The 27,139-nt window shown below is 38.5% G+C and overlaps 1 protein-coding gene across 5 annotated transcripts in view; it reads left to right on the top strand.

The window, feature by feature from the left end:
• ARHGEF7 (Rho guanine nucleotide exchange factor 7) overlaps nt 1-27,139 on the top strand; it is a 128,815-nt gene that overhangs the window by 58,342 nt on the left and 43,334 nt on the right. For all 5 annotated transcript variants that reach the window (XM_039866261.1, XM_039866266.1, XM_039866263.1 and 2 more), the window contains 4 exons: nt 1,289-1,490; nt 8,843-8,931; nt 21,174-21,268; nt 21,503-21,598. In XM_039866261.1, coding sequence (XP_039722195.1) covers nt 1,289-1,490; nt 8,843-8,931; nt 21,174-21,268; nt 21,503-21,598 — 482 coding nt within the window. The remainder of the gene's footprint in view (nt 1-1,288; nt 1,491-8,842; nt 8,932-21,173; nt 21,269-21,502; nt 21,599-27,139) is intronic.

The raw sequence follows: 27,139 nt of genomic DNA, 5'->3' as shown, positions 1-27,139 counted from the left end.
TAGTGTGACGGTCCTGGCCTAGTTGGTAGGCTGTGGTTCTAGTGACAGCTTAGTTTCCAGAGTCCTTGCATTGGTGTCTGGTCAGGCTCATTTACCTGGTGTTGCTGGGGTTCTGCTGGACTGGGATGGATTGGCGGAGTTGTGGAAGGGAGATTCTGGGCCTGGACCCTCCCCTGAGGCTAGGTAGAGGGTAGGGGTATGTCTTGTGGGTGGAGGCTGGGACCCCCTGTTTGATCTTTGCTGATGTCGCCTGTGCAGGTGGAGTGGTGGTGATCAGTGGGACATGGAATGTCCTACCCAGTAGGAATTTCCTACTCAGACACCCAGGTGCAGGCTGAACGCGCTTACCAGCAATCAGTTCCTGCTGTCTCTTTCCTGTTTCTTTGGCTAGGAGAGCACGTTTTTCTTGGGGATGTCTTTTTTGTTTATTCTTATTGGCATTTCTGGGTTGCAAGCCTCTCCAGCACCCAGTCTGCCTTTCTCGTCTGACATTTCAGAGATCTGCAAGTATGCTTGATCTCTGAGAAAAATGCAAGCTAAAATGTGGTACCATTTCTTCCCATCAGTGTGGCAGAAATAAAATGGCAATATCCAATGTTAGTAAATGTTTGAAGAAATAACTCTTAGGTATTATACTGTCGGTTGGAATGTAGCTTGGTATAAGTTTGTAGAACTTTCTTGAAGGGCAATTTAGAAGTAGATATTAAAATTTAAAATTTGTTATCTGTGTTCTCTGACATGAATTTAACATATAGGCGTATTTGCAAGTGTGATCAAAGATAGATGTGCAAATAGTTTTAATGAAGCCTTGTTTTGCAGTGGAAAAATACTAGAAATAGCCTTAAATTCAGTAATGGAGAGTTGGTTAAGAAATTAAAGGCATAGCTGTACAGTATAATATTTTATACAGCTAGTTAAGACTAAAGTAATTATAAGAACTGCTGGAAAAATGACCACTGTATATTATTATTATTATTTTTTGTAAATTAGAGATGTACAATATAATTCCATATAAATATATGTGAAAATGTGTGTATGTTTATGTAGGCATAATAATGGGGGACTAAGACCTTTCAGTCTATTAAGACGATTTCCTCTGGAACTGGAGCAGTGTGATGGTGTGTTGGTCAGGGTGCACTGCGGGAGATAGGACACTTAAATATCTCAAATTTAAACATTCCTCTGCTGTTTGGGGCAATTATGCTACATTTATCATAGTAAAATGTAATCTTATTTTATAATGACAGCTATGCTTCATGAACATTTTTTTCCTCTCTCTCCCTTTTAGGACATGACCGATAATAGCAACAGTCAACTGGTAGTAAGAGCAAAGTTTAACTTCCAGCAGACAAATGAAGATGAGCTTTCCTTTACGAAAGGAGACGTCATACATGTCACTCGAGTGGAGGAAGGGGGCTGGTGGGAGGGCACACACAACGGCAGGACTGGCTGGTTCCCCAGCAACTACGTGCGAGAGATCAAGCCTAGTGGTAAGTGGCAAGTTTGTGGAATAGACTGAGGCTTTTCCTTTAGGCGAGAAGGAATAATAAGTGAATATGCTCAATGTATACTAAGTGCTTTTATCCAGTTGAACTTGTGTAAATGACCATGGGTTGAGTTTTCAGATTCTTCCCCATTCATTTTTTTGTTCAAAGTGATTTTTACTTTATCCTCACATTAAGTTGCTTCTGACCAATTGGCTATAAAGTAGAGTTCCCGTGACCTTGCCTTGGGTTTGTTAATTTGCTAGAATGACTCACAGAACTCAGGGAAACACTAGTTATATCTACCAGTTTATTATATAATAAAGGATACAGATGAACAGCCAGATGAAGACGCATATAAGGTGAAGTCTAGAAGACTTCTGAAGGCAGGAGCTTCTGTCTCCCTAGAGTTGAGGGTGTACCACCCTCCTGGCATGTAGATGTATTCACCAACCTGGAAACTTTCTGACCCTGTACTATTGGACTTTTTATGGCGGTTTCATCACATAGGCATGATCAATCATTAACTCTATCTCCAGCCCCCTCTCCCCTTCCTGAGAATAGGGGGTGAAAATATTCCTGAGAATAACTTGGAAATGCCAAGCTTCTAATCATGGCTGGGTCTTTCTGGTGACCAGTCCACCAATCAGGAGCCTACTCAGAGTCACTTCAGCAGAACAAAAGATGCTCCTTGTGCTCTTAACACTTCGGAAATTTTAAGAGTTTTAGCTCTGTCCCACAAACCGGAGGCAGTAACTAATATACATATTTTCTATTTCACAGCCATATTTTGTTTATCCATTCATCTGTTGCTAGATGTTTGGATCATTTCTACCTTTTGGCTATTTTGAATAATGTTACTGTGAACATGGTATGCAGGTATCTGACTCCTTTCAGTTTTTTTGGGTATATATCTAGGAATAGAATTGCTGGCTCATCTTGTAATTGTGTTAAATTTTGAGGAACCACTAAGCTATTTCCACAGCAGCCATACCATTTTGTATTTCTATCATCAAAAGGGTTATTTCTCCACGTCCTTGCCAACACTTTTTTTTTTTTTGATAATAGCCATCTTAATGGGTGTGTGGTATCTCATTTTTGCTATTTTCTGTGGTTTATAATAAAAACAGTATTTTTTCATTATTATAAAATTAACAATAGTCAATATTTTTTGGCTGCTTATTATGCTGTGATTATTGTATAAAGTGCCTTTTATCTGTGACCTCATTCAGTCCACACCACAGCCCTAGAAGACAAGTATTGCCAGGATATTCAGCATAGGGTACAAATAATATTCCTTTAATCTATCTAAGTGTAGAACCAGCTGAGAGCGCGGCACTCGTATCAGGTTGATTGAGATGGAAATGTCATCTTGACTTTAGAGACATGACTGTTGGGAGGTGTAGCTTAGTCTCTGACTGACCAGTCTCACTGGTCAGTCCCTGGGACAGCTGGCCCTTGAGCCTGAGGGCTGGGGCAGACTGAGTCCAGGCTCTGATAGCAGCTCTGGGGCTAGTTCTGAATTCTATTGATTCTTCTGGGGGCAGAAGAGCAGCACTTACGCCCTTTCTAGGAGGACTCTGGAGGCGAGGAGGAGGGAGAGGGAGGGAGGGTAAGTTGGTCTTTTCCCTTTTCCAGTGAGGGCGAGGTGATCACAGAGCTGGTAATGGGGCAGACCATCAGAAGATCACAGTGCTGGTGTTGTGTCCAGAATAACCAGACCCAACTTGAGTGCTCTTAACCAGGAGACAGTTTATTAGCCGGCGGCTGTCCTTGCAAAGGAGCAGCCTCGAAATGCCAAGATACAAGGTTTTTAAGCCCCAAATCCCATTCCTCATTCTGTCTTAAAGGTCCATCTTTCTCTTATTCACTACCTGTCAACCCACTGGTCAGGTGTGCAAGCGGGAAGTACAGAAGCAGAAAGCTTGTGTTAGAATGTTATGTTCCTATGGGTGATTGCCTATGTTCCCATGGGCAATAGCCAGTGTTCCCATGGGTGATGGCCAAACAGTAATTTTCAGCTTATATACAATTGATTATTTTTCATGCCACGCAAGCAGGGTTACACAGGCTAAAATTGGCAGTTAGCGTATGAGCTCATTGTTACAAGTTTCATGATTAACAGAATGTGGTTAGGGGTTCCAGAAACTAGGCCTAAGTTATAGACTTCCTTTGTCCAGTTTCAGGTTTTAATTATTCTTTAACCCTTTCACATTTCAGCGGGCTATTACACTGGTAATGGGCACACCATCAGGAGTGGAGCCTGCTGATAGGGCAGATGTCTTTTGAATCTGGGATTTCTTGAATTTTGCTGTGAACGACTCATTTAGATGAGAGTTCTGGTCTGATTTTTGAGTTGCCATAGTAACAGTGCAGATGAATGAATTTTTACTTTTCAGGTATTTCTCCTCATGGAATTTTCAAAGTTAACCTTTGCAAATTACACAGAAAAGATAGTTTGTGGGTCTCACAGATTCTCTTCAGGTGACTTCTAGGAGTTATTTTCAAAAGGATTTGAATGTCATCATTGTCTTCTGTTGGTAGTACAGTTCACCCTTGAACACCAGGATTAGGGGTGCTGACTCCTGTGCTGTCAAAAATCTGTAATTTTTAACTCCCCCCTACCAATAGCCCACTGTTGACTGGAAGCGTTACAGAAAGTCTATTAACACGTTTCGTACGTTATATGTATTATATACTGTATTGTTAACAATAAAGTAAGCTAGAGGAAAAAAATTTAAGGAAGTTGCAAGGAAGAGAAAATATATTTATAGTAATTGAAAAAAAAATCCATATGTAAGTGGTTCAGTGCAGTTCAAACCTGTATTGTTCAAGGGTCAGCTGTAGTTGGTTTCATAGCGCACTGTTACCCTTTTAAAGTCCAGCAATGCAATATAGACATTTTGCTTTCAAGTTCCATATTTGGACTGTGAGCCCAAGAACCGGTGGGTATAGATGCAGCTCTAAGATGAACTAGCTATTCCCTGTTTATAAGAATTTACTTAGGAGCGACTGCATCACTTGTTTTATCTGAAATTCCCATTTTTGTGTCTTGTGTGTGTGGGGAGAGGGGAGGAGGGAGATTGAGGGAGACCCTTTTAAACAAGTGCATGTAATTGCATTGTTGTCAAAGAGCCCTTTGTGGGAGTTCACATGGACACTAGTTTTCTTACCCAGGTAACTGCAGAATTTCCTTTTTCTGTTTTTTAAAGTATAAGGAATAACATTTGTTCCTGTTGGTGATCTATTATGTCCATTATTCTTTATCTGACAGTCGAACCAAAGGAATAATCTCTTTTGGAAATCACACATCCCTAGTGTTCTCAGATTACCTGGATATATTCTAAGGAAAGTAATAGTCTGATTTTAAATGTCGGCATTTGAGACAGAAAGACGCGAAACCACATTTTTATCATATTACTTTATAACAGTTGGGAATAAAACTCTAGGATCACAGTAACATTTCAGTATTGCATTTTTTCAGTAATTTATGTGGCTTTGTGATTTCGGATTAGGTTTTCTTTTTTGAAGAGTGTGTTTAATGTAAGCATTGTAATTTACAGTGTAATTAATGCTTCATTTTCTGTAAACAAAATGTGCCAAGCCCCAAACATACAGACTCCTCTAACTGGTGTTAGGATCATTTTCTTGTGAAACAAAAACACAGATTTCCTTTAAATTATGAGTTTCTTTTCTGTGTTAAATTTTGATTTGATTTACAAATATTTTTATTAAATAAAACTGAGGTCTGCCTTTAAGGTGATCCATTTGGGCTGCGTACATCCAGGTAAGTTCTCAAGCAAATCCAATTTCTCTCGTCCACTGCTTGGGGAATTATAAGTGGCTGTGATTGTCTGCCCTCTTATGGTGAGAGATGGCAGTGTTCTGGTCCAGCATGTAATCGTGCCTTTGACCTGCATGTAGTTTCTTCTTTGAAATTGTTCCTCTTTAAAGATGCATATCTTCCACGAGTTTGCATAAGGATATTCCTAATGCTTACTGCAAATGCACTGTATTTTCTTCTAGAATCTTTACTGTTTTATGGAAGTTATATCATCATTACTTAGCATTTATTTTCTGTGTATTTTTTGGATATATAAAACCCATGGATTTCGATTGTGTTTTATACACACTTATATGTTTTACACACACAATAGAGAGTTTCTTAAATTCAAAGGAGGTAGAAGGAAAGAGAAGCAACAAGGCTGGCAGTGGGAGTGAGTGACGCTGGTTGGTGCTGTCATTAAGTAAACATGGAGGTAGGTGCTCAGTCCTCAGTGCATGAGGTTGGAAAGTGAATACCACTGATGGCTAAGCTGGCTTGGTGAACAAATTGTGTTCCATATCCCCACGAGTACAGTTTCATGTGTGCATACACATTTACCAGGTTTCTTTCCAATGATTTTTTTATGGCGCATCGAGTTTAATTTCTCTCATTTTGGGGCAGCTCATCTGTGTACAGTAAAGGCATTTCTTTTAAATCTCGAGGTGATGAGTAATAACTATCCTTGCCAGTGATGAGAGAACTTAAATGTGACTGTTATTGGCTAATCCACAGATACTTTAATGAGAAGTCACACTGCCACTTCCTGAGTTTGTCACTTTGAATATTTTCTGTTTATTTTTGACATCAGGAAGTGACATATAATGCACACTGTTGGACACAGTCATTAACTTAGCTGTGAAAGAACAGCGTTTGATATAATTTGCAGGGAAAGGGACAAAGGTAACATGGAACCTTGTTTTTCTTTGTATCGCTTGAAATAGTGTTTTCTCGAGCCCTCACTTTTCTTTGGTGTGGAATAGATTTGGATGTATGTGTGCACATGTGCACTTATGTATGTGTATGTGTGCATATGATATTAAGTTTCTGAAAACACCCAAGATGTGGCTGTATTAGAGGATGGGCCTCTCCATACTATCTCTTCCAGATGCAGAATTTTTAATAGGTGGGAAGAGCATAAAGTGTAAGGTTTACATCTCTGAGGCATGTGTGAGGGAACCTAGCATAATGTACAAAAGGTAGAAGTGAATATTCTTCCACATTACCAATAAACGAGCACTCACCAAACACCAATGTTACCGGGTGCTGTGGGGGATGTTCTGTGAGTGTGGCCATATCCCAGTGATGGTGATTAAACATCCTCAATTTCAAGGACACATTCCATAGGTCAACTGATTTGTAATAATTTGGGATCAGGCTCGATAGTCTTTCAGAATTAAATATAACTTTTTAAAGTTTTATTTTTATTTTAAAAACATTGTTAAAGTAACAAAAGCGTGTGAAAACCAGGTAAGTAGGATGAAAGAGCTTTGTTAAAAGCAGAAGTCTCTTGCTCCCTCCCCTTCCTTCGTGTCATTACCCGCCGGGGAGAGCCTCTCCTGAGCAGCCTTCCTCCTGTATGCTGTGACTTCTCTGTGTTAACTTTATCTCTTGCCTCCTTGTCTTCCCCTTCTGTCCTTGCAAGCTTTTTTTCTACATATTATTTTGTTCTCCTGTTCCCATTATTGGTGATGCTGAGTAATACACTTCAGTCTTAATTATGTTTCTCATGGACCTTTGGTAGTTACCTCTTGATGCTCCATTTTGTAATACAAGGTCTTACCTTGACGTTTTTCTACCCTTCAATTCTGCCTTTGTTCAGCTACATTGTCCATATCACATTGTCAAGGTTGTCATGATTGCATTTGGTTTTAAAGCCACAGCCAACATTCAGTAAATATTTACTTGAGTAACCACTGTTGTAGGAACTGGGAAAATAACAATGAATAAGACAACAAAGTGTCTGATGTTTACCTGAAGTTCCCTGAATAGAAAATTAGACTAGATGATTGAGAGAGTGATTGTTCTCTCTGCTGGCATTGATAACAAAAAGAGGAGGGGATTTTTACAGAATTAAAAAGACCGAAGCATAACAACCACATGCATGTATTTGGTTCCCGATTCACAGACGCCAAAGACAAAAAGTTGTTATTATAACAGACAGGGAAATTTGAATATTGACTAGGCATTAGATAATACGAAGGAATTATTAATTTTGTCAGGTGTGGTAATGGCCTGATGCTAGGTCCCTATGAGTAAGATGGACATTAAAGTATCGATGAGTAAAATGGCATAGTTTCTGGAATTTACTGTATAATGCTTCCATAAAAGAAAAAGGAGGGATATTAAGATCAAGTGAATGTCGATAACTGTTGAAGCTAAGTAAGAGTATATATTTGTGATTATTCTCTCTACTTTTATGTATGTTTGTAAATTTCTATAACAAAGTTATGGAAAAAAACCAACACTATTACAACACTTTCAGACAAGGTTCAAGATTGTTTACTACTAGCAAATTATCATTAAAGAGACTAGGAAGACGTATAACAAGATGACCGAAACCTAATAGGCAGGGGTATAAGATAGAGGAGACTATGGCAGCAAAGAAACTGGTGAAATTAACCCATGTAGAATGAATGTATGACATGACCACTAGGGTGGATTTATAAATGAGATGACAACAATAATATGGAAGATAAGAAGAGGAAGTTAGAATTAGGAATTATTCTCAGGACTGAGTCCTCTGAAGGAGGCAGGCCGTAGGGATTAACTCTAGGCTTTGTGGGGTCAGTCATACACATGGATGAAAAGGTAACCATAGAACAGGAAGCAGTGGATATGTAACTTTCAGACAAGTTAGAAGAGGAAAATAAGGAATAATAAAAACTTACTTCAAAAAGAGGCAGAAAAAAAGCGTGTGATTGTTGAATCTTAATTTATTGCAGGAAAGGGAAGAACTGTTGCTTCAATTGGTCCCTGGAAATGTAGCACCAAATTATGTTGTTTCTGTACCCCTCAGTGCACTTTGTAGCCATCAGACATACCACCTCGCAGAACCAATGATAGGAAGATGCACACTCCACAAAACCCATGCACAGAAAGAACTAGCAATAGACAGACATATCCCTCCCCATAGAACCAATGATAGAAATGTTTTTCCTTTACTATACTCCTAAGCTACATGTGTAGCTTACAATTTAGTGTTCTTTGTTGACAACAGTGAAGCATGATCTGTCACATTTTTAGCCTGAACTAGAGGAACAAGCTGAGTGTTGCACAGTTGTGAAGGACGCCAGCTCTGACCCCAGGGAGCTGAGCATGAGAAGGAGATACAGGCACTGTGATGCCTCCCTTGCCATGTGCGGACCTTCTGTTCACCTTCCCCTTTTTAGTTTGTATTTTCAGTAGAAGTTGCTGGGTCAGCAGTTTTGGGCTCTGTGGTGGGGTGGGGGGCGGGGAGGGAAGCGGGGTGTGGCTGGTGCATTTGTTTGTCTCTAGTGTTGATCAGTAAAACTACATTACATTTTTATTTCAGAAAAGCCCGTATCTCCCAAATCTGGAACATTGAAGAGCCCTCCCAAAGGATTAGATACGACTGCCATTAACAAAAGCTATTATAATGTGGTAAGTAATTGCAAAACATTTTATGAGACTAACTTCTTTTTTTGAATATCTCTAAAACTCAGCAATGTGGAATATAGGTAAAGTACTTTGAGTATGAAGAAGGATAGAAAACTTAAAATCATGCATTATCTACCACACAGATATAACCACCGTTAATTTGGCAGATTTATAATATCTATAATCTTATATTTTTGTTTTAATATTATATGTATATGTGGAATTGAACCTGTTCTCATCACGTAACTTGGTAATATGATTATATCTCCATATCATTACAAGTCTTCAAAAACAAGATTTTAAAAAGGTACATGATGTGTTTTAAAGATTTTATGCACATTGAATGCCATTATACTCATATTTGGAGTAGATTATAAATGCTTTAGATCAATATAGTTTCTCGTTTATTTTGTATCTTAACATAGTCTTTCCTGGGATGGATGTGTGTACATATATATGTATATAAATATATTAAATACCATGAAATTAGAGGAGAGTGTCTAGGCATTGTACATAGTAAAGATAAGTATTACAGAATCTTAAAACTTGCTGCATTTGAAACTTCACATGAGCAGTTTGTGAACCTAAAAAAATCTCATATATAATTCAAACCTTTTTTGACCCTTCACAGTTGCATATTGTACAGAAAATAGAAAATGGTATTCTTTATTTGGATAAAGTTTTACATTGCTATTCTTTATCCACTTGGTATAATAAACCAGCAGTGTAAACTTTCTAAACATGGATATGTTTTGAATGCTGTGGAAAGTGCATTTATTTAGTTGCTTCTTCCCCTACTTCCAATCTTTTATTTTCTTGATCAGGGGATATAAATCTGAGGCCACGAGACCTTTGAATTTTTAAGTGAAACAGCAACTGCTTAGTGTTTCTTTGCAGCAGCCCTTTTATCATGGATGTTTAATTTTCTGTACTTTTATTAAGAAATGGTGAAAAATTGTAACATTCGAATATGAGTTAGTTCTACCACACTGACCTATTGCCACAGTCCTTGCTTTGAGTCTGCATATTCAGCTTTCTCCTAAGTGATTCTCTTCCATTTGCCCCCAAGTCTTATAGAACAAGTTAGCCTCGGGGAAAATTCATTAATTTAACAAGTATTTATTAGTTGCCCATTCTATGCCAGGCGCTATTAAAGGCATTGGGTATGTAACAGTGAATAGAAATGGCAGAAATTTCTCCTTTGTCGGCATATGTTCTGGTGTGTGGCAACAGTCAGTTGTTTTCTCTCATTTCCTGCCTCCATTCTATTGCCCCTCTTTTCATAATTTCACTTTACTCCTTCTCGTTCACTGGTCTCTGCACATGATGCCACTGAACACACCACACTAGCAATCTTTTGACTTTTTTCCTTGTATTGGTCAACTTCAGATCTGTTCCTGAGAAATACTGTGTTTTCACCTTCTGCTTCCCTGATTTCTTTTCACCAGTCTTTTATCTGTTTCATCTGTACCCCAACTCTGTCGACTTTCAGAATGTTAGACTCCTCAGCACATCCTGTACCCCAATATGGAGGGATCACCTTCCTTTCCTGGTTGTGCTCAGCTCTCCATATCCTCTTCAGTGCTGTGCCTGTTGAATGTTTGTTCCTGGGATGTGGCTCCGCTATTTTGCTTTTTAGTATAAAATGTGTTACGTATGTGGTTTTATGCACATAGCCACAAGAAGACACAATAAAAGTCTTTCTATGGTTTTTCAGGGTTCTTTGTAGGAAAACCTGCCTTTTTCTTTTGCATTTGTATGTAAGACATTGGTTTCTTTGGGGAACGCTTCATGTGATGAAGAATGCAATCATAATCCACAGTGGGAGCTACTTCTATTAGAGTTTAAAGTAGTTCCTCCCTTTCTGTGATTTTACTTTCTGTGGTTTCAGTTACCCACGGTCAACTGCAGTCTGAAAATACTATATGAGAAATTCCAGAAATAACCAATTTGAGTTTTAAATTGTGCACCCTTCTGAGTATTGTGGTGAAATCTCTTGCCATCCCACTCTGTCCTGCTCAGAACATGAATCATCCCTTTGTCTAGCATATATACTACCCCCCTGTTAGTCACTTAGTAGCTGTCTCAGTTTTCAGATTGACTATTGTGGTATCACAGTGCTTGTATGCAAAAAAACCCCTTATTTTACTTAATAATGGCCCCAACGTCCTTGAATAGTGATGCTGGCAATTCAGATATGCCAGAGAAGCAGGAAAGTGCTTCCTTTAAGTGAAAATGTGAAAGTTCTTGACTTAAGGAAAGAAAAAATTTTATGCTGAGATTGCTAAGATCTATGGCAAAAACAAATCTTCTGTAACTGTCAAGGAGGAAAAAGAAATTTGTGCTAGTTTTGCTGTTGTACTTCAAATTGTTGTGGTAATTATGTTGCTAATCTCTTTGCCTGATTTATCAAGTAAACTTTATTATAGATATGTATGTGTAAGAAAAACAGTAAATAAAGGTTTCAGTACTGTCCACGGTTTCAGGCTTCCACTGGAGATCTTGGAATGAGTGCCTGCAGATAAGGGGAGACTAATATATACCTGAAAAATTGTATTGGAGGGAAATAAGTTAGCAGCTTCTAAATTGGTGCCAGCAGCATTTTTCTGATATCTCCACTAATCTTGCTTCCATTAGATATTTTGTAAAACCATGCTCTTCTAGAAATCCTAGTGGGTTGTTTTCCTTTGCATTTTATATTCTATAATTCTCTTCAGATTGAAGCATAATTATTGCCTTTTTAGATTTCCTTCTTTAAATGTGCTTATATAGGGAGAATAGCCTTTTATCGCCTGTGCTTTCTCTTTGAATTAGCGCTTAAAGTTCCTCCCTGTGCTTCTCTTTTTAGTGCTGAATAATATTAAATTGGATGTACAACAGTTTATCCATTCACCTAGTGAAGGGCATTTGGTTACTTCCAAGTTTTGGCAATTATGAATAAAGCTACTATGAATGTAGTTTCTGTGTGGACTTAAGCTTTCAACTCCTTTGAGTAAATACCATGGAGTACTGTTGGCTAGTGCATATGTTAAGGTTATGTTTAGTTTTGTAAGAAGCTGCCAAACTGTATTCCACAGTAGCTGTACTATTTTGCATTCCCACCAGCAATGAGAGTTCCTGTTGCTCCACATCCTCACCAGCATTTGATATTGTCAGTGTGCTGGATTTTGGCCATTCTGATAGGTGTGTAGTGGTATCTCATTGTTTCAACTTGCCTTTCCCTGATGACATGATGTGGAGCATCTTTTCATATGTTTACTTGTATATTTTTTTGTGTGTGAGGTGTCTGTTAAGGTCTTTGGTCTTTGGCTCTTTTTTTTTTTTTAAAGTTTTAAGAGTTCTTTGTATGTTTTGGGTAATAGTCCTTACTCATGTGTGATTTTGTTTTCTTTAATCTTTAATTTTCTGTAGTTTGAAGATGATATGCCCAGGTGTTCTTTTTTGATTTTTATTTTTTTATTTTTTAGCATTTATATGCTTGGTGTTCTCTGAGCTTCCTGGATATGTGGTTTAAGGTCTGACATTAATTTGAGGACATTCTCAATCATTGTTTCAAATGTTCTATTCCTTCTTCTAATGTTCTTTTTACATGCATGATTACACCTTTTGTAGTTATTCCATTGTTCTTGGATATTCTGTTCTATGTTTTTCATTTTCAGTCTTTATTCTCTTTGGTTTTAGAGGATTCTATTGATATATCCTGTAGCCTTGAGATTCTTTTCTCAGCTGCGTCCAATGTGCTAATAAGCTCATCAAATACATTCTTCATTTCTGTAAGTGTTTTTGACCTCTAGCTTTTCTTTTTGGTTCGTTCTTAGGATTTCTACCTCTGTGTACATTGTCTTTCTGTTCTTGCATGCTGTCCTCTTTATCCACTAGAACCTTTAGCATATTAATCATAGTTGTTTTAAATTTCCAGTTTGTTGGATTTATGCACTGTCCTGCCATGTCTGGTTCTGATGCTTATGTCTTTTCAAATTGTGTTTTTTGCACTTTGGTATGCCTTTTAATTTTCTTGATAAGTCCAGACATGATGGACTAGGTAAAAAGAACTGCTACGAATAGGCCTTTAGTAATTTGGTGGTGAGATGTGAGAAAGGGGAAGTGTTCTATAATCTTAGAATTAGATCTATCTTTTCGTGAACCTGTGCCTCTGGACTGTTAATTTAACAAATGTTTCTCAGATTTTTTTCTCCCCCTTAAGGAGGGACAGGATGGATTAAGCCAGCTGGGGGTGGGTCTTTCACTTCCCCAGGTCATTTAGGCTGTGATAATACCCCAGCAGGTTAGACTCTGGTTAACTAGTTTTTCCCGGAGGACGGGCCTCATTAAGAACAGTGCTTTGGTGTATTACAAAATGGTTCCTTTCCCCCTCCTTCTACTGGAAGCCCAAGGACGCATTTTCCCCTGACATTTATTTTGGTAACTTAGTCCCAGTAATTATTGGTGGACTCCCTATGACTGGGTTCCCCTGGGGGTTTTTAACTCTCAGAATTGTCTATGCTGAGCTCCAGCAATTCATCCAATATCAGTTTAGGTTTTCCAATCTCAGCACTGGTTCCTACTGTGGTTCCTGCTCATGTGTCTCTGCTCTGGTAAACATGGCTCCCTGAATTTACCTCCAATCCTAGGGACACTGGTTTGCCCTGTGTCCTCCTCTCTTATGAATCAAAGAAGAAAGTTGTCAATTTTTCAGTCTTTTGAGCTTTTTACTTGTTGTGAGGGTGGAGTGATGTGACTTCTAAGCTCCTTAGATAGGCAACCAGAAACTGGAAGTCCTTCTATGGACACATGCATGATAGCTGCTTTGGGGCTTCAGTCTGCTAAGTTCAACATAGGGGCCCCCTCAGAGACAATTTCCATTGAGTGCCCACCTATTTCTTGGGTTGTATAGACCACATGTGCTTTGCATATTTTATAATTTTTTATTTAAAAATGGACATTTTATGAGATAGATTTTAGCAACCCTGGATTCTGAACTATCTCTTCCCCAGGATTTGTTATTATTGCTTTTGTTTGTTTGTTTAGTGTCTGACTTTGACTCTGTAGTTTATCTCCCCCACAATCACTGATGGGCACTATTTTTTTTTTAATTAAAAATTTTTTTTCTACATTTTGAACTTGGCTTCCTAGTTTTCACACTCAGACAGCAGGGTTCAGTGTTGAGCTAAAGCCTGTCTGAAGATTGTCCTTAGCTAGGTTTCTGTTCTTTGCCAGTGGGTCTGTATGTTGGTTAAGAATGCGTTGGAGCAGGGCTGGGGTGAGGGGAGGCTTTTTAGAACTTAAAAACAGTGAATGTAAACATAAAGGAAAATATTAAAATTGATTAGGCTATATAAAAGTTTAATAAATTCTTTGCCCTCAAACAGTATAAACCAAATTTCCAATTACAAGTTAATTGCAAGTTATAATAATACAAGATTATTTTTAATGTGCGAAGAGCTCATTAAGACAAATACATTAAGATTAATAGTTAAATAGGAAATGATGGAAGCAGTATAAAGTGGGAAATACTGATGGCTGTATCTTAATTAGTTCAGGCTGCTGTAACAAAATACCATAGATTGGGTGGGTAAAAAAACTGACATTTTTCACAGTTCTGGAGGCTAGAAATCTGAGATTATGGTGCTAGAATGGTTGAGTTTTCCATGAAGTTCCTCTTCTTGGTTTACAGAGGGCTGCCCTCTGTCCTGTCCTCACATGGTAGAGAGAGCAAACTCTGGTCTCTTCATCCCCTTATTATGACACTAATTCCATTATCAAGGGGCTCTGCCCCATGACCTAATTACTTTCCAAAGGCCCCACCTCCTAGTACCATTACACTGGGGATTTAGACTTCAACATAGGCATTTTGAAAGGACATAACCATTCAGTCCATACGCTGACAAAATAGTTAAGGTTACCATAAAGAATTTGATAGCAATATTATATGTAACCAGTGAGCAGAGATTTAAAGAAAATCTTCAGTTTTAATAATGCTAGAAATACTAATTTTTATAGGGTTTCTCAAAAGTAATATGGCAGGTGTATATAGAATTCTGAAAATGCTCAAGTGCTTTAATAATTCTACTACTTGAAATCCATCCCAGAGAAATTACCTGAAATGTATTTAAAGGTATTTATGCAAAGGTGTTTTCACAGGATTATTTGTTATAGTAATAAATTTTAAGCAGCCTAAATATATAGTAGTACAAGAATGGTTAAGTAAACAGAGTTATATCTGTTTATAATTTTTAAAAATGCACTTAATATCAAAAGTGTGTTTTCACATTAAATGCAATAAGCAGAATATACAATTATATAGGCGATGTGATTTAATTATGCAAAAATGTTATAGAAAATAGAACGGAGTGTGCCAGAGAATGGTTTCATTTGAGTGGCAGAATTTTATTGCTTGGTAATGCAAGTGGTAGTGATTTTGGAAGATTATGTTGGCACCAGAGATCACTGGTAGGGGCATTGAGGTGTTGGAGAGTGATAAAGGAAGAAAAAAAAAGCCAAGACAATTTAAATAGTTGATTAGTTTTTGTGGCAGAGCCAGGCATCACTGTTACCTTTATTTTCTAATGTGAAAACTGTTTGAAATCAGTCTGTTTTCAGTGTCTTAGGTCAGTGAATAATCAGGAGTACTTTTGCTTTAGGTGATGGAATGGAGGGGGTTCAGGCTTTGTGTGTAGTGTTTGTGTGCCCTGTCGTGGGCTGGCCTGGTAGAAGCCCCTAACTGTCTGTATAGTCACTTCTTTAGAAAATGAGGTTGATAGTGTTGTCCTTGGCCTTGTAGTAGAGGATTAGCAGTTGGTCTTAAGGTGTCTAGTGAAGTACTTGGCCTTTATGGGGTTTTCAGGGTTATTAGGAAGAGTGTTTAAGAGCATTTGAGATTTCAGACACCATCGAGGCCACTATACTATTGTTTGCAAACAGGCATCTCATTTGAGGATTCCCTAGGAGAGCTGTAGTTAAGGGTGATGGGATCATATAATTAAAGGAAACCTGTTTGTGACATGCCTGAGCTTGATGGATTTTGACAACGAAAGAACATTAGCTGCACCTACAGAATGGTGACAGACATCTTAACCTATAGAGATCAGAGAAAGCACTTATATTGTAGAAGCTGGAGGCCCACCCCTAGAAAGTGAAAGGTCGAGTCACCTCTTTTAGGGGATCAGGAGTTTCCTCAGTCATCATTAGAGGATGAAAGTTCTTAAATATGTTGATCTAGTAAGTTCAGGTCCTTCAGACCTTACATGTTCAGTGTGGTTTTATGTTTCAGGTTTTATTGAACACTCACTTTTAGCGAGTGTGTTACATTAGTATTCCTTATCAGAAGAGCAAATAGTTCTCCTTCCATTCATGCCAAATATCATGAAAGGGCAGTGTAGCTTTTGCCTTTGAAACATTGCAAATATGGTATAATAGGTAGCAATCATTAGTTTTAATAAATGTACAGAATAAATGTGCATCTTTCATAAAATGCCTTTGCAAACTTCCATGGACTTTTCCTGTGCTTCAGAGAAGTAGTGCATCTGTATTTCCCCATTGCTCCTTGGGTTGCCTGGAACCTCTGCATGCTGTGCCAGGAGAATGCCTGAGCCTCTGATCCGACATTGTAGTTTACACCGAGCAGCCTAACCTCAGTCCTAGTTTTGCTGCTTTTACCTTGTCCTTTTGCTTCTCTCCACCTTTACCATGTGACATCTGATGTCTCTGCCTGGGCCTGTGTGTGGATAAGGTCCATTATTGGATGTGCCCTGGGGATTATAGATGACTAAGCAGCTTTGTTTCCTGTGGCTCTCCTAGAGATCTGTTGCCCTCCTTTGTTATATCCCTTCCACATTTCATATCGACAGTGAGGGGCCTGCTGAAGTCTGACAAATTTTGCTCCCATTATTTTTATATAATTTCCTTGTTTTATATATATCAAGATCTGTAGTAACATTTTCAGGTGGTAGCAGAAGCCTGGCACAGAGTAGGAAACTAAACATTTGGTGAATGAATGAAGGAAGACTTGAGTTGTTTAATCGTGGGAAAGACTGTCTTGTAAAATAATTACTTTCTGACTAACGGACTTATGTAAGAAGTAGCGCCAAATAGGATTCCAGGTTGGAAGGCAGTTCTAGGTGGTTTGTAATATTTCTTCCTACCTTAAGTCAGGGAGCTGACACTCTTGAGACTCTGTCACTACCCCATAAAATCCCTTTTGTAAAAGAGACAGACCTGTAGACAGGTACAGTCCCAGGTAGGACATGGCAGAGCCAGGATTTGTGCCCAGGGCTCCCAAGGCTGGTCTTCGCACATCATGGTATGGTCGTGCACATCAGCCTGCTTGCTAAGGCCAGTTTCCTGTGGCGACATATCATTGTGGACCAGTAGCTTTTGCTGTAGCTGCTGTCTAGTAACCCTTTAGTGTTTGGCAGAAATACATCCTAAGACCTTGAGAATCCATAAATTTAGAAATACTATAATAACACCTTTCAAAAGGTACAGTAACATAAATTTAACATGGCCTCTCCAAACTCTTTTTTTGAGAGTTATTGTTATTAAGTATTAAGACCATGCAGAGATCAACAAGCTACATTAAATCAATAATATCCAGCGGGGATGGGAGTGGGGTTGCTTCTCTGCGTCCTTATGGCTTCCAGATTTGTGGAGTCAGGAGGGGCTATAGGAATTGCTTCCTCCAGCAGCACTGCCCTTCCTTCCTCTCCTTTCCCTAGAGGTTGATAGGTTATTAATGGCTCAAGTCCTATCTTATAATTTATTTTGAAATTTTAAGTACTAAATACAGTTTAAATAGACTTGGTTGAAAGGAAATGTACAATGATTATTTTTCCTTGTGGTCTACGAGGGGCTGATTAGGTGGGTGGGAGAGGGGTTAGAACAGTCATGCCATTCTTTAGTTTTTCCTATTGTGCTTTTTATGAGCCAGGATTATGTTTTTGAAATTTGGTTTTAGTTTATGATGATATTCTTATATTTTATCTGGCTTAAATCCTTAAAAATTAATGTTATTCATTTTTAATATATAAAAAATGACACCTACCAAAATTGGCAATGAAAATTGTAACTCGTAAAATCAGCGATACTAAGCTCTCCTTTAATGGTAATAATAAAATGAGTTTCTGTGTGTCTGCAAGGTAATGAAATCAGTGGTCCTTTGTTTTGCTTTGCTGTGATGGCTGACAGTTCAGGGATTGTTTGTGTGGCTTGCCTGATGTCCTGCTCCTGTGTGGCACCATTGTTTGACTGGACTTGGTTCTCCACGCCTCATGCCTCAGGGAGAGCTCACGCTGGCTGAGCTCAGCCTGGGTTGTTCTTCATGGCTGTGGAGTGAAGGCTGCTCTTTCTGTGAAACTGCACGTATTCTCTAGTACCAGCCTTCGTGTGATGGAGCTTTCTTTGGCAACGGAGCTGTGAGGTCTCATGGGGTCCTGCAGCAGCCAGAGTGTGCAGCAGTCAAGAAAAGGAAGAAAGGTGATGACTGGAGTATGCAAATGTTCTGACAAGCTTAGAGATGAGGGATGTGTGTGGCCTGGCAGAGTGGACAGTCAGTGTCAGCATGACTCAGTTAGCGAAGTCTTGGTCCTGCGTTGGTGGAGAAACTAAGTGTAACTTGTTTGGATGAGAGTGTTACAGAACTTGTCTTTAGCACTTATTTGAAGGTAATGTTTATTATTAGTAGAAATAAGCCAACTTAATTGTCTTAATAAATGTAGCTTTTTGGCAGAGGATCGTTTTTGGTATATTCTTATGGGAAGCTTTTATATCTGCATTTTTAATACTGCCATTGAAGAAACATCATTTTATTCTCCCACTCATCCTTAGTGATGTTTTCTCACAGTTTTCCTTTTATGTCACCTGGGAACTGTTATTTTTGTTTTATTAAATAGGCGTTTAGGTTTTTAAGCATGCTCTAATCATTGTTGCTAATCGTTCCTAATGTTTGTAATTAAGACATGAAATTACATAGTTTAACCTTTGTTTTAACATTGAAAAAGGATTTTTTGTCTTACATTTTTGTGACATTTTATTTTTTTAGTTGAAGGACCCATTATACTTGGCTTATTTACTTCATGTTATTTTTGAAGGATAAGATCTGGTTTAAAGTATAATTCTCTGATGATGCAGTGGCTGGTGTCACACTGTGTTCTCTGTCCACCAGTCCTTTGACATTTGTGTCTAATGAGTATTTCTTCGAAGGAAGACATTGTAATCATAGGATCAGCACTCAGATTCCCCCACAAAGGAATGAACTCTGAAGTGGCCCCTCCTCCCCCCAATCCATCCCACTCCCCGCCATCTTCCATGAATAGACCCATTCAAGAGCGAAACCAGTGTACAGTGTCACAGTGAAAGAACCTCTGACTCTCTTCAACTTAGCGTAGTATGTAAGTTATTTAATCAGGTTTGCATTTACTCATGAGTGACTGTACTCCTCAGAGTTCACAGAAAACAATAGAGAGCAGAATAATCACGTTGCGTGTATTAATGCTGTAAGTTTTTAGCTTAATGATTACTTTTTTCTTGAAGATTTAAACATACATTTTGATTATCAAAAATCAAGGGGAGAAAACTGTGTTCGATAGACTTATTCTGTACAGTTTCTTTTGTATGATTAATTTAGTTTTGGAAGATATAGCGCATTAGTACGTGACGTAGATCCTCAGAAAATGTATGTAATATGATTTTCTGATAAAAGATGATAGTGGCTCTCTAACAGAGTGGGATGAAAAAGATAGTTGAGGAAAGGATTTCACTTTTTTTAATCATATCAGGTCTCATAGGATCCCTGACTCCTACCCTTAGTCTGATAGCTGGAGAAGGCAGTGTTGGGTGGTGCTGTGTCACAGAGATCTAGACTCACATTCTGGCTCCACTTCTTCACTAGCTGTTTGATTTTAGATAAGTTACTTAATTTCTCTACGCTTTGGTCTTTTCCTTTGTAAAAGGAAAGAGTCTTGTGAGCATTGGAGATACTGTATGTAGAGCACCCTGCTTGGTGTTGGCATTGTGGTAAGCATTGGTAATTAGTCCAAGGTAATTAGTCCAAGTACATCCGGGCTCCACCTGCAGACCTTGGTGCCTTCTCGCCTTGCCCTGTGAGGAGCCTTTGCTTCTGGCGATGGAAAGAGGCTCATGTTTTAGTTCAGCTGTTTTGTACTTTATCTTTCAACTTTTAAGAATTGTTAAGTGATTTTGGCTAAATTTATTGCACTGAGATATATGTTATCGGGAAACATTTTAATTTTAAGGTTGATTTGTAATCATTTTGCTATCTTTAAATAAAATAAAGGTGTACTTTGGAGATACTGTGGGTTTGGTTCCAGACCACTGCAATAAAATGAATATTTCAATAAAGTGAGTCATAACCTTTTTCCTAATGGAGGAGAGTCTTGCCTTCAATTTGTAAAAAACATACCATCTGTGAAGCATGGTAAAGTGAAGTGCAATAAAATGAGGGATGCTTGTAGTGGCTGTTTAAAGGTTGTTTTACACTGGTAGACCTTTAATTTTTACACTGGTAGACCTTTAAATGTGTATAGGGTGATATGAGACTATCATATTCTCTGCTGAACGTTTGTAGTTCCCAGAAATCGATTTAGGTTTGCTAGATGCAATCTAAAAAAATACATGTTTTTAAAAGTTGAATATACTTTACATATGTTAAAATGCATAGATTTTAAGGGTACCATTCAGTGAGCATTGGCAAGTATATATATCTGTGCAACAACTATTCAAATCATGATATAGAACATGTCTATCACCCAGGAATTTATCTCATACCCCTTTCCCCACTGTCACTCCCCCACCCCCCTTGATTTCTGCCATTGTAGATTAGTTTTGCCTGCTCTTGGACTTACTATAAATGAAATATGCAGAATGTGCTTTTTATGAATGGCTTCTTTTACATAACACAGTGTTTAGAGATTCGTCCATGCATCTGTGCTTTTGTGATTATCATTGGTTCCTCCTTTTTATCTAAGTAGACTTGGCATTACTTATCTGATGATGGAATTCTAGCCTTATTCTAGGTATACTTGTGTCAAATGTGCTTGGTAGTAAGATGAAGTCAGTGGTATATCCTTAATAGTTTATTATGTAGGTTTATGAGTTAATCACAGGGAGTGGTGCTATTTAACACATTAGTATTAACATAGAAACAACAGTGTGAATTGAAAAATGGTAGTGAACGTTCCAAAGTTCATAAATCTTAATGTCAAATAATACTTATTCATCATTTATTGTAGGTGCTACAGAATATTTTGGAAACAGAAAATGAATATTCTAAAGAACTTCAGACTGTGCTTTCTACCTATCTACGGCCATTGCAGACCAGTGAGAAGTAAGTTAGCTGATGAATTGTGTTAACTGTAGAATAGTTGTCACCTTAGGCTATTGTCTTGTATTTTCAGAGAATAGAGGGTGAAATGCTGGAACAGAATTCTTTGTACCCGTTTGCCTTAAACATAAGCAAATTTTCGTTTATTAGGTTAAGGCTTTAGTAGGGCATTGGGATGGGAGAGGAAAGGGATATAAGTAAAACTGTTTACATATATTTTTTTTTCCTTGGCTCTAGGTTAAGTTCAGCAAACACTTCATATTTAATGGGAAATCTAGAAGAAATATGTTCTTTCCAGCAAATGCTTGTACAGTCTTTAGAAGAATGCACTAAGTAAGTAAGATGCTAAAATTTATAAAATTCAGATTGGGGTAAGTGGAATTCAAAAGATCAAGTTTAACATAATTTTAGAATTTAAATTTCTAAAGATAGACACGAAGTTATTTTGAATCTTTTGGGTATATCAACTTTTATAGTAAAAGCTGTATTTTAAACTATCTAAATTTTCATGATCTTTGAAGGAGAGATTTACTGACTATTCAGAGAAAGAAAGGCTTTACATGAGTGGAGATTTTTAATGTATTGGGGGAAGGGGAAAGTAGGGAATGAAGAACCCCTGAAGAAGAGGAAAGGATGGCACGTGAAAGAGCATGGAGGCACCTAAGGCTTGGATCCTTATGTGCCGCCATCAGCTACATGGGGAGGCATTGTGTACACACCCTTGAGGGCCAAGTCTTCCCAGCATCATTTCCGCATGTGTTGTTTCTGGCCATCAGGAAGCTGAGAAACTGTAAAGCACTACATACATAATGTATTATTCTGGTGTATTAGGGAATTGGTTTTTGTCACTTTTCCAAGATATTTTTGGTGGGGATAGGGGAAAGGCATGTTCTGGATGATTGGCCATCAGACTTTTTCCTGTGTGACTATTTTATATTCTTTGCTAGTAACATCAGACATTAAAGGATACTAAGTGCCTGCTAGATATTGGATGACTTAAAATCATAATGCACATGAAAAGTTTTGAGATTTTAGTCTACCAGGTGATATTTGATGTTTATTTACCTGTGGGACTTGATATAAAGGAAGGTGACACATTTTATTTTTCTGTTATCTTTATTTTCGAAGCCACCAGAAAACTTTTTTCTCTTGGATTCTGATTGGCCTCTGGTTTTCCTTTCAGCTTTTTGCATTTATCTTTCTCAATCTTAGAAGTGGTGAAGGGTAGCCTGCCTTCTGTGCTAGTAACTCTTTAAAGTGGTTGTTTGCCTTGCTGAAAATAGATTTGCTTCCTTAACTTTGGCTTCAGAGTTTCATCAAGGCACTTCCTATTGGAAGATGTGGCAGGGAAAGCTGAATGCCAGTGTAACTAAATAATGTCTTTCAAACAGAAATTCACATTATTTTTGCTTTTGTAGCATCTTTGGTTTGCATAAAGTAACATTACTTGCCCATGAAAAGAGTAGTTTGAGAATCACTTTACTTTTGGTGAATGAAGATCATTTGCCAGCAATTTGGGGTCTTTGCAGGAGTCTAGCCCTATTGTGAACAAATGGAAGTAAATGTTTGCTTCTGCTTTTCCTACTGGCTGTAGATAATGTAGACTAAATAAATTAATATTTATATAGCACATTTTGGAATACTTTTGTGAGCCTCATGTTAGCCCTGTGAAATAGGGCAGATATTACTATCCTCACGGTATAGATTTAAAACTGAAGTTCATGGTGGTGAAGTAATATGCTTTAAGTCAAATATATAGTTGGGGTTCAGTCCTTTATGTTGTCTGAATTTGGTATGACTTGGATATTTTGGTAAAGTTCCTTGAGGTTATGGTACATGGATAGGACCTGTTGGATTTTCCATGGTCAAATGGAATGTTTAAGACTAGCTTTCCTTATCAGCCATTTCTTTCTTTCTTTTCTTTTCTTCTTTTTTTTTAATCATGAATATTCTGAAAGTTTTCAGAGATTTGTGTAGAATCCAGAGACAGAATTCAGGGTTGCATTCTCTGTCATTCTTGGGTTTCCCCGCTGCTTCCCAGCAGCTCAGGTTGAACAAAACCCCGTGGTTTTCTCTTGGGGTTTAGCTGTCCCACATAACACTGGCCTAAAAGCGAAGAAAACAGGAGGCATGTTCTGCCCTTTTCTTCTCCAAATGCCAGCTTTCCTTCATAATCTTCCTACTTCTGATGGCTCTCTGGTGCCTTCAAGTAGTCCATTATATATTTTGTTCAAAGTTTCTTTGTTATCTGCAGGAGAGTCAGTGCGATAGCAGTACTTGGCTGTAACCAGAAATGGAACCTCCTGGATGTATAGAACCCAGTCTTTTTCCTATTTCTCAAATCTGGTTTTCCCCTCAGCCTTGTAGATTCCTTGGAAGCCTGCTTTCTGTAGTAATTGTGCTCACAATTCAAAACAAAACAAACTGTAGGCTCCTTTTAAAACATACTTATGCAGTTTGCTGCATTAACACTTAAAAAGGTAAGAAAGTCAGGGCACAAAGAAGTTTAGTGACTTTCGCAAGGTCACACAGCTCATGACTGGTGGCCTAAATTGAGAGCCCCCAAGCCTCGTCACCCACATCCTAGCTCCGGTCACTGTAATGAGAAAGACTGACTCTGAGGACCCTTTCCTGGTGAGGATCTGTGATTTACAGTTTACTTCTTAGCAGCATTTTTGCCAGTGGGTTCTCCCCCCAGAGGACTATTCTCACCCCTGCCCTCTTACCTAGAGTCAACCCTGCTCTGGTGGAATAGGCCCCCGCCTTCCTTCGGGACTCTGGGCAGGATGAGATGATGAGTGCTCTCCAAGATAATTTTTGAAATGCAGTTCTCCTATTTTAAATGATGGAGGGACCCCAATAATATAACAGTTTACTATAGATGCTATTACATTATGACTTAATGAGACCCCTCTTTGGAATGGTCTGGGAATGGAACTGTGGTTTACAAAATTGTTTCTATGGGAAAATGACTTCTGAGAATCTAAGAATGACTTCGACTTTTTCGAATAAACCCATTTGTAAGTTGGAGGGTTTGCTTGTATTTTTTTATGAAAAGCAGGTTAAACTCTGTGGAAAATAAAATCTCAAAAGTTCTTTTTTATAATGTCCCTGGTACTGTACCAAATTTTGTTCTTATTTATTTTGGTAATGATGTGATGCTCTTCTAATACCCCCTCTTAATACTGAAATATCCCCTAATTCTTTAGTTTTTTGTTAGGTGTAGATGCGATGGTAAAGGCAGACAGACAGCGGAGATAACTGGCTTTACTGCATTTCTCCTTTGACAGGCAGCTCTTGAGATAGCTGGCATGCCTGACTTGCTGCATCCCAGAGTCCAGCCCTGTGCCTGGGACTTTACAGATGTTCTTTTTTTTGCACTTACAACCGTTGCTTGGGGTGGATGTGACCCACTCCACCACTCCTCACTGAATGTTCTGGGATTTACCCTTTCTTTCTAGCCTCATTTTCCAGGTCCTTTCTTTTTCCCTTTCTCTTCTGCATATGTTTCATGCTGTGTTGGCCCCTGTTGGTGACACTCAGGGCTGACAAGGTATATTTGAGTTTAATCAGGTACAACCCAGTTGTTTTAATGATAATATCTCATGGTTTCCTTGCTGTTGCTTTATGTCCAGCTGTGATACATGGGGCACCTTTAAATTAAAAAGTTTCACACAAGTTTATGAATGATTCTGCCAAGTAGCGGCTGCTATTATTCCCTGGCTGTCTGGAAGTGGAGTTTACGGAATGCCACCATCTGTGGAAGACTATAAGGGAAACATACCCATTCTGGAGCAAAATTTGGACCATTATGGTACTGGTTCATGGGTGCTATTAGAGGGCAAGATAGTATCTTATTCTTTATATTCCCAGGTATTCTGTAATTCTAATATGTAGTAAATATTTAATATATAGATGGTTTTAGATCAAGTCAGTAGATCTTAAGAATTTATTTCTCTAGAGATAGGTCTACGTAGCATTGTTTAAACTATTGTTTGTAAAAAGTGGTTGAAACTGCTACTGTGATTTTCAGCTTCTGCGCTGATAGTTAAAAAACTGATTTTTGAGTCAAGTTGATTGAAAGGGTATTGGTGTCACTAACAGATGAAGGCAAGACTAAGAAAAGGTCTTGCCTTCATCTGTTAGTGATGAAGGTAGTAAGTTCAGTTTGAGGTGTTTGTGTGCCTTGGAGTGTGGATATCTGACAGGCAGATAGTTGGCCAGCCCTGGAATCACATAAGGTTGGAGGTGGAGATTTGAGAGTTGTAGCTCCCCACCCAACTCAACCATTTGTGAAGAGGTATAACCCAGGGGTGTTTGCCTCTGTAGTTTTCTCATCTGTAAAAGGGGTTGGTAGTGTATCCTTTTGAGAGTTAAGTAAAGTCAGCAGGTGGTCGTGGTGGCTGAGGGTTTGTTTCTCCATGTGGAAATGCATTCTTCTTGCTTCTTATTCTATTAGAGCCTTTCCCTGTTCGCCATTTGTAATTTACTAATAAATGAAACTAATGCTGATCTCGAAGGTCCATGGGTGAATCACCGAAGGAAAGGTCTGTTTTCTTTCGAATTGAAAGACCATTTCCCCTCTCCATAGTAGTTCTTAGGCATTATTTTCAGTTAGTTTTACTCTCTGCCCTCAGACTTTAGGACATTAAAGGAAATACATAGGATATATGACTTTAGATATTACTATTAGTTATTACTGTCTTTGGGCAAAGTTCTGTAGAGGATGGTGATAAGATTGTACTTTCTCTTGGTTCTTTTTCTTCATCCTATTATTTTTGGAGATAGCTTATAGGCAGTTGGCTAGCCATGGAATCAAGTTGGAACTAGAAAACATTTTAGTGGATTTAATGACCTAGCTAATTGTTATGATAATTCAGTTCCTTATTCTGAATTTTATTTTTTAATGTGGATGTTTTAATTTTTTTCTAAAACAGCTGGAGGGAAAACAGCTTATTTTTAACCTCCAGCCAGTTAAGACCATCATTGCCTATATTTGGAGTGGTAGGAAGCAGCAAAATGTATTTTAAATCTTATAAGATAATCAGTTACTTGGAAGGAGGCTGTATATATGTCATAAACTAAAAAGTCAGGAGAGTCTCACTTGCAATGGTAAAGAAAACGAAAAAGTACTTAGGAAAGAAATGTTTGGGTGACCAAGGAAACATCATAAATGGTAATTTGGGGAAGTAGAGTGATTGGAATTGTAGGGATTTTATGTTTTTAGCCACCTTTTTTCCTTTTCTCACTTGGTTGCTTCTGGCCTGTTTTACCTGCCTCAGACCCTCACGACTCTGTCCTGCGCCTTCTCTTCTCACTTTTTGTGGCGTAATTGCCGCCATCGTGGTGTCAAAGCCAAGTCTTGGCTCTTGCCTCTTAAATCAGACTCCAGATCTGATCTCTCTTTTGACTGTGTTTCCTGTAGTCTGCTTGATATATTCATGCTAATCTCCTTGGAGCTCTTCAGCTCAGCTCAGCAGGAATCCATATTACTGTCTCTGCCTTTCTTCACCCTGAGACGACTTCTTTTTCCTTTGTCCTTTTCTAGGTTAAAGACTTAATTGCCCACCTTCTGTTCTTTCTAGAAAACCTGGACACCTTTCTGAGGCTTCCTCTCTTGGCTCTGCTCCTGCCCTGCCCTTACCGCTCATAACTGCCCTGGTTCAGTCACCTCGTCCTTTGTGCATCCTTGTATGAACGTCCTAACCATGCTCTGGCCTTCAGTTGGCCCCCTGTGCGTCTGTCTCTCTACCATGGTGCCCAGGCTCTTTCTGAAATGTGCCTTGTTGTTCAACAGTCTGCTCAGAAGCCATACGTGCCACTCATTTGTTTACAGCAGTATTTTACAAACCTTTTTTTGAGGTGCTTGAATGG

The sequence above is a fragment of the Pteropus medius genome, unplaced genomic scaffold (assembly GCF_902729225.1).
Source record: "Pteropus medius unplaced genomic scaffold, Ma_sr-lr_union100, whole genome shotgun sequence".
Lineage (NCBI taxonomy): Eukaryota > Metazoa > Chordata > Mammalia > Chiroptera > Pteropodidae > Pteropus > Pteropus medius.
This window is presented reverse-complemented; position numbering and strand designations above follow the sequence as displayed.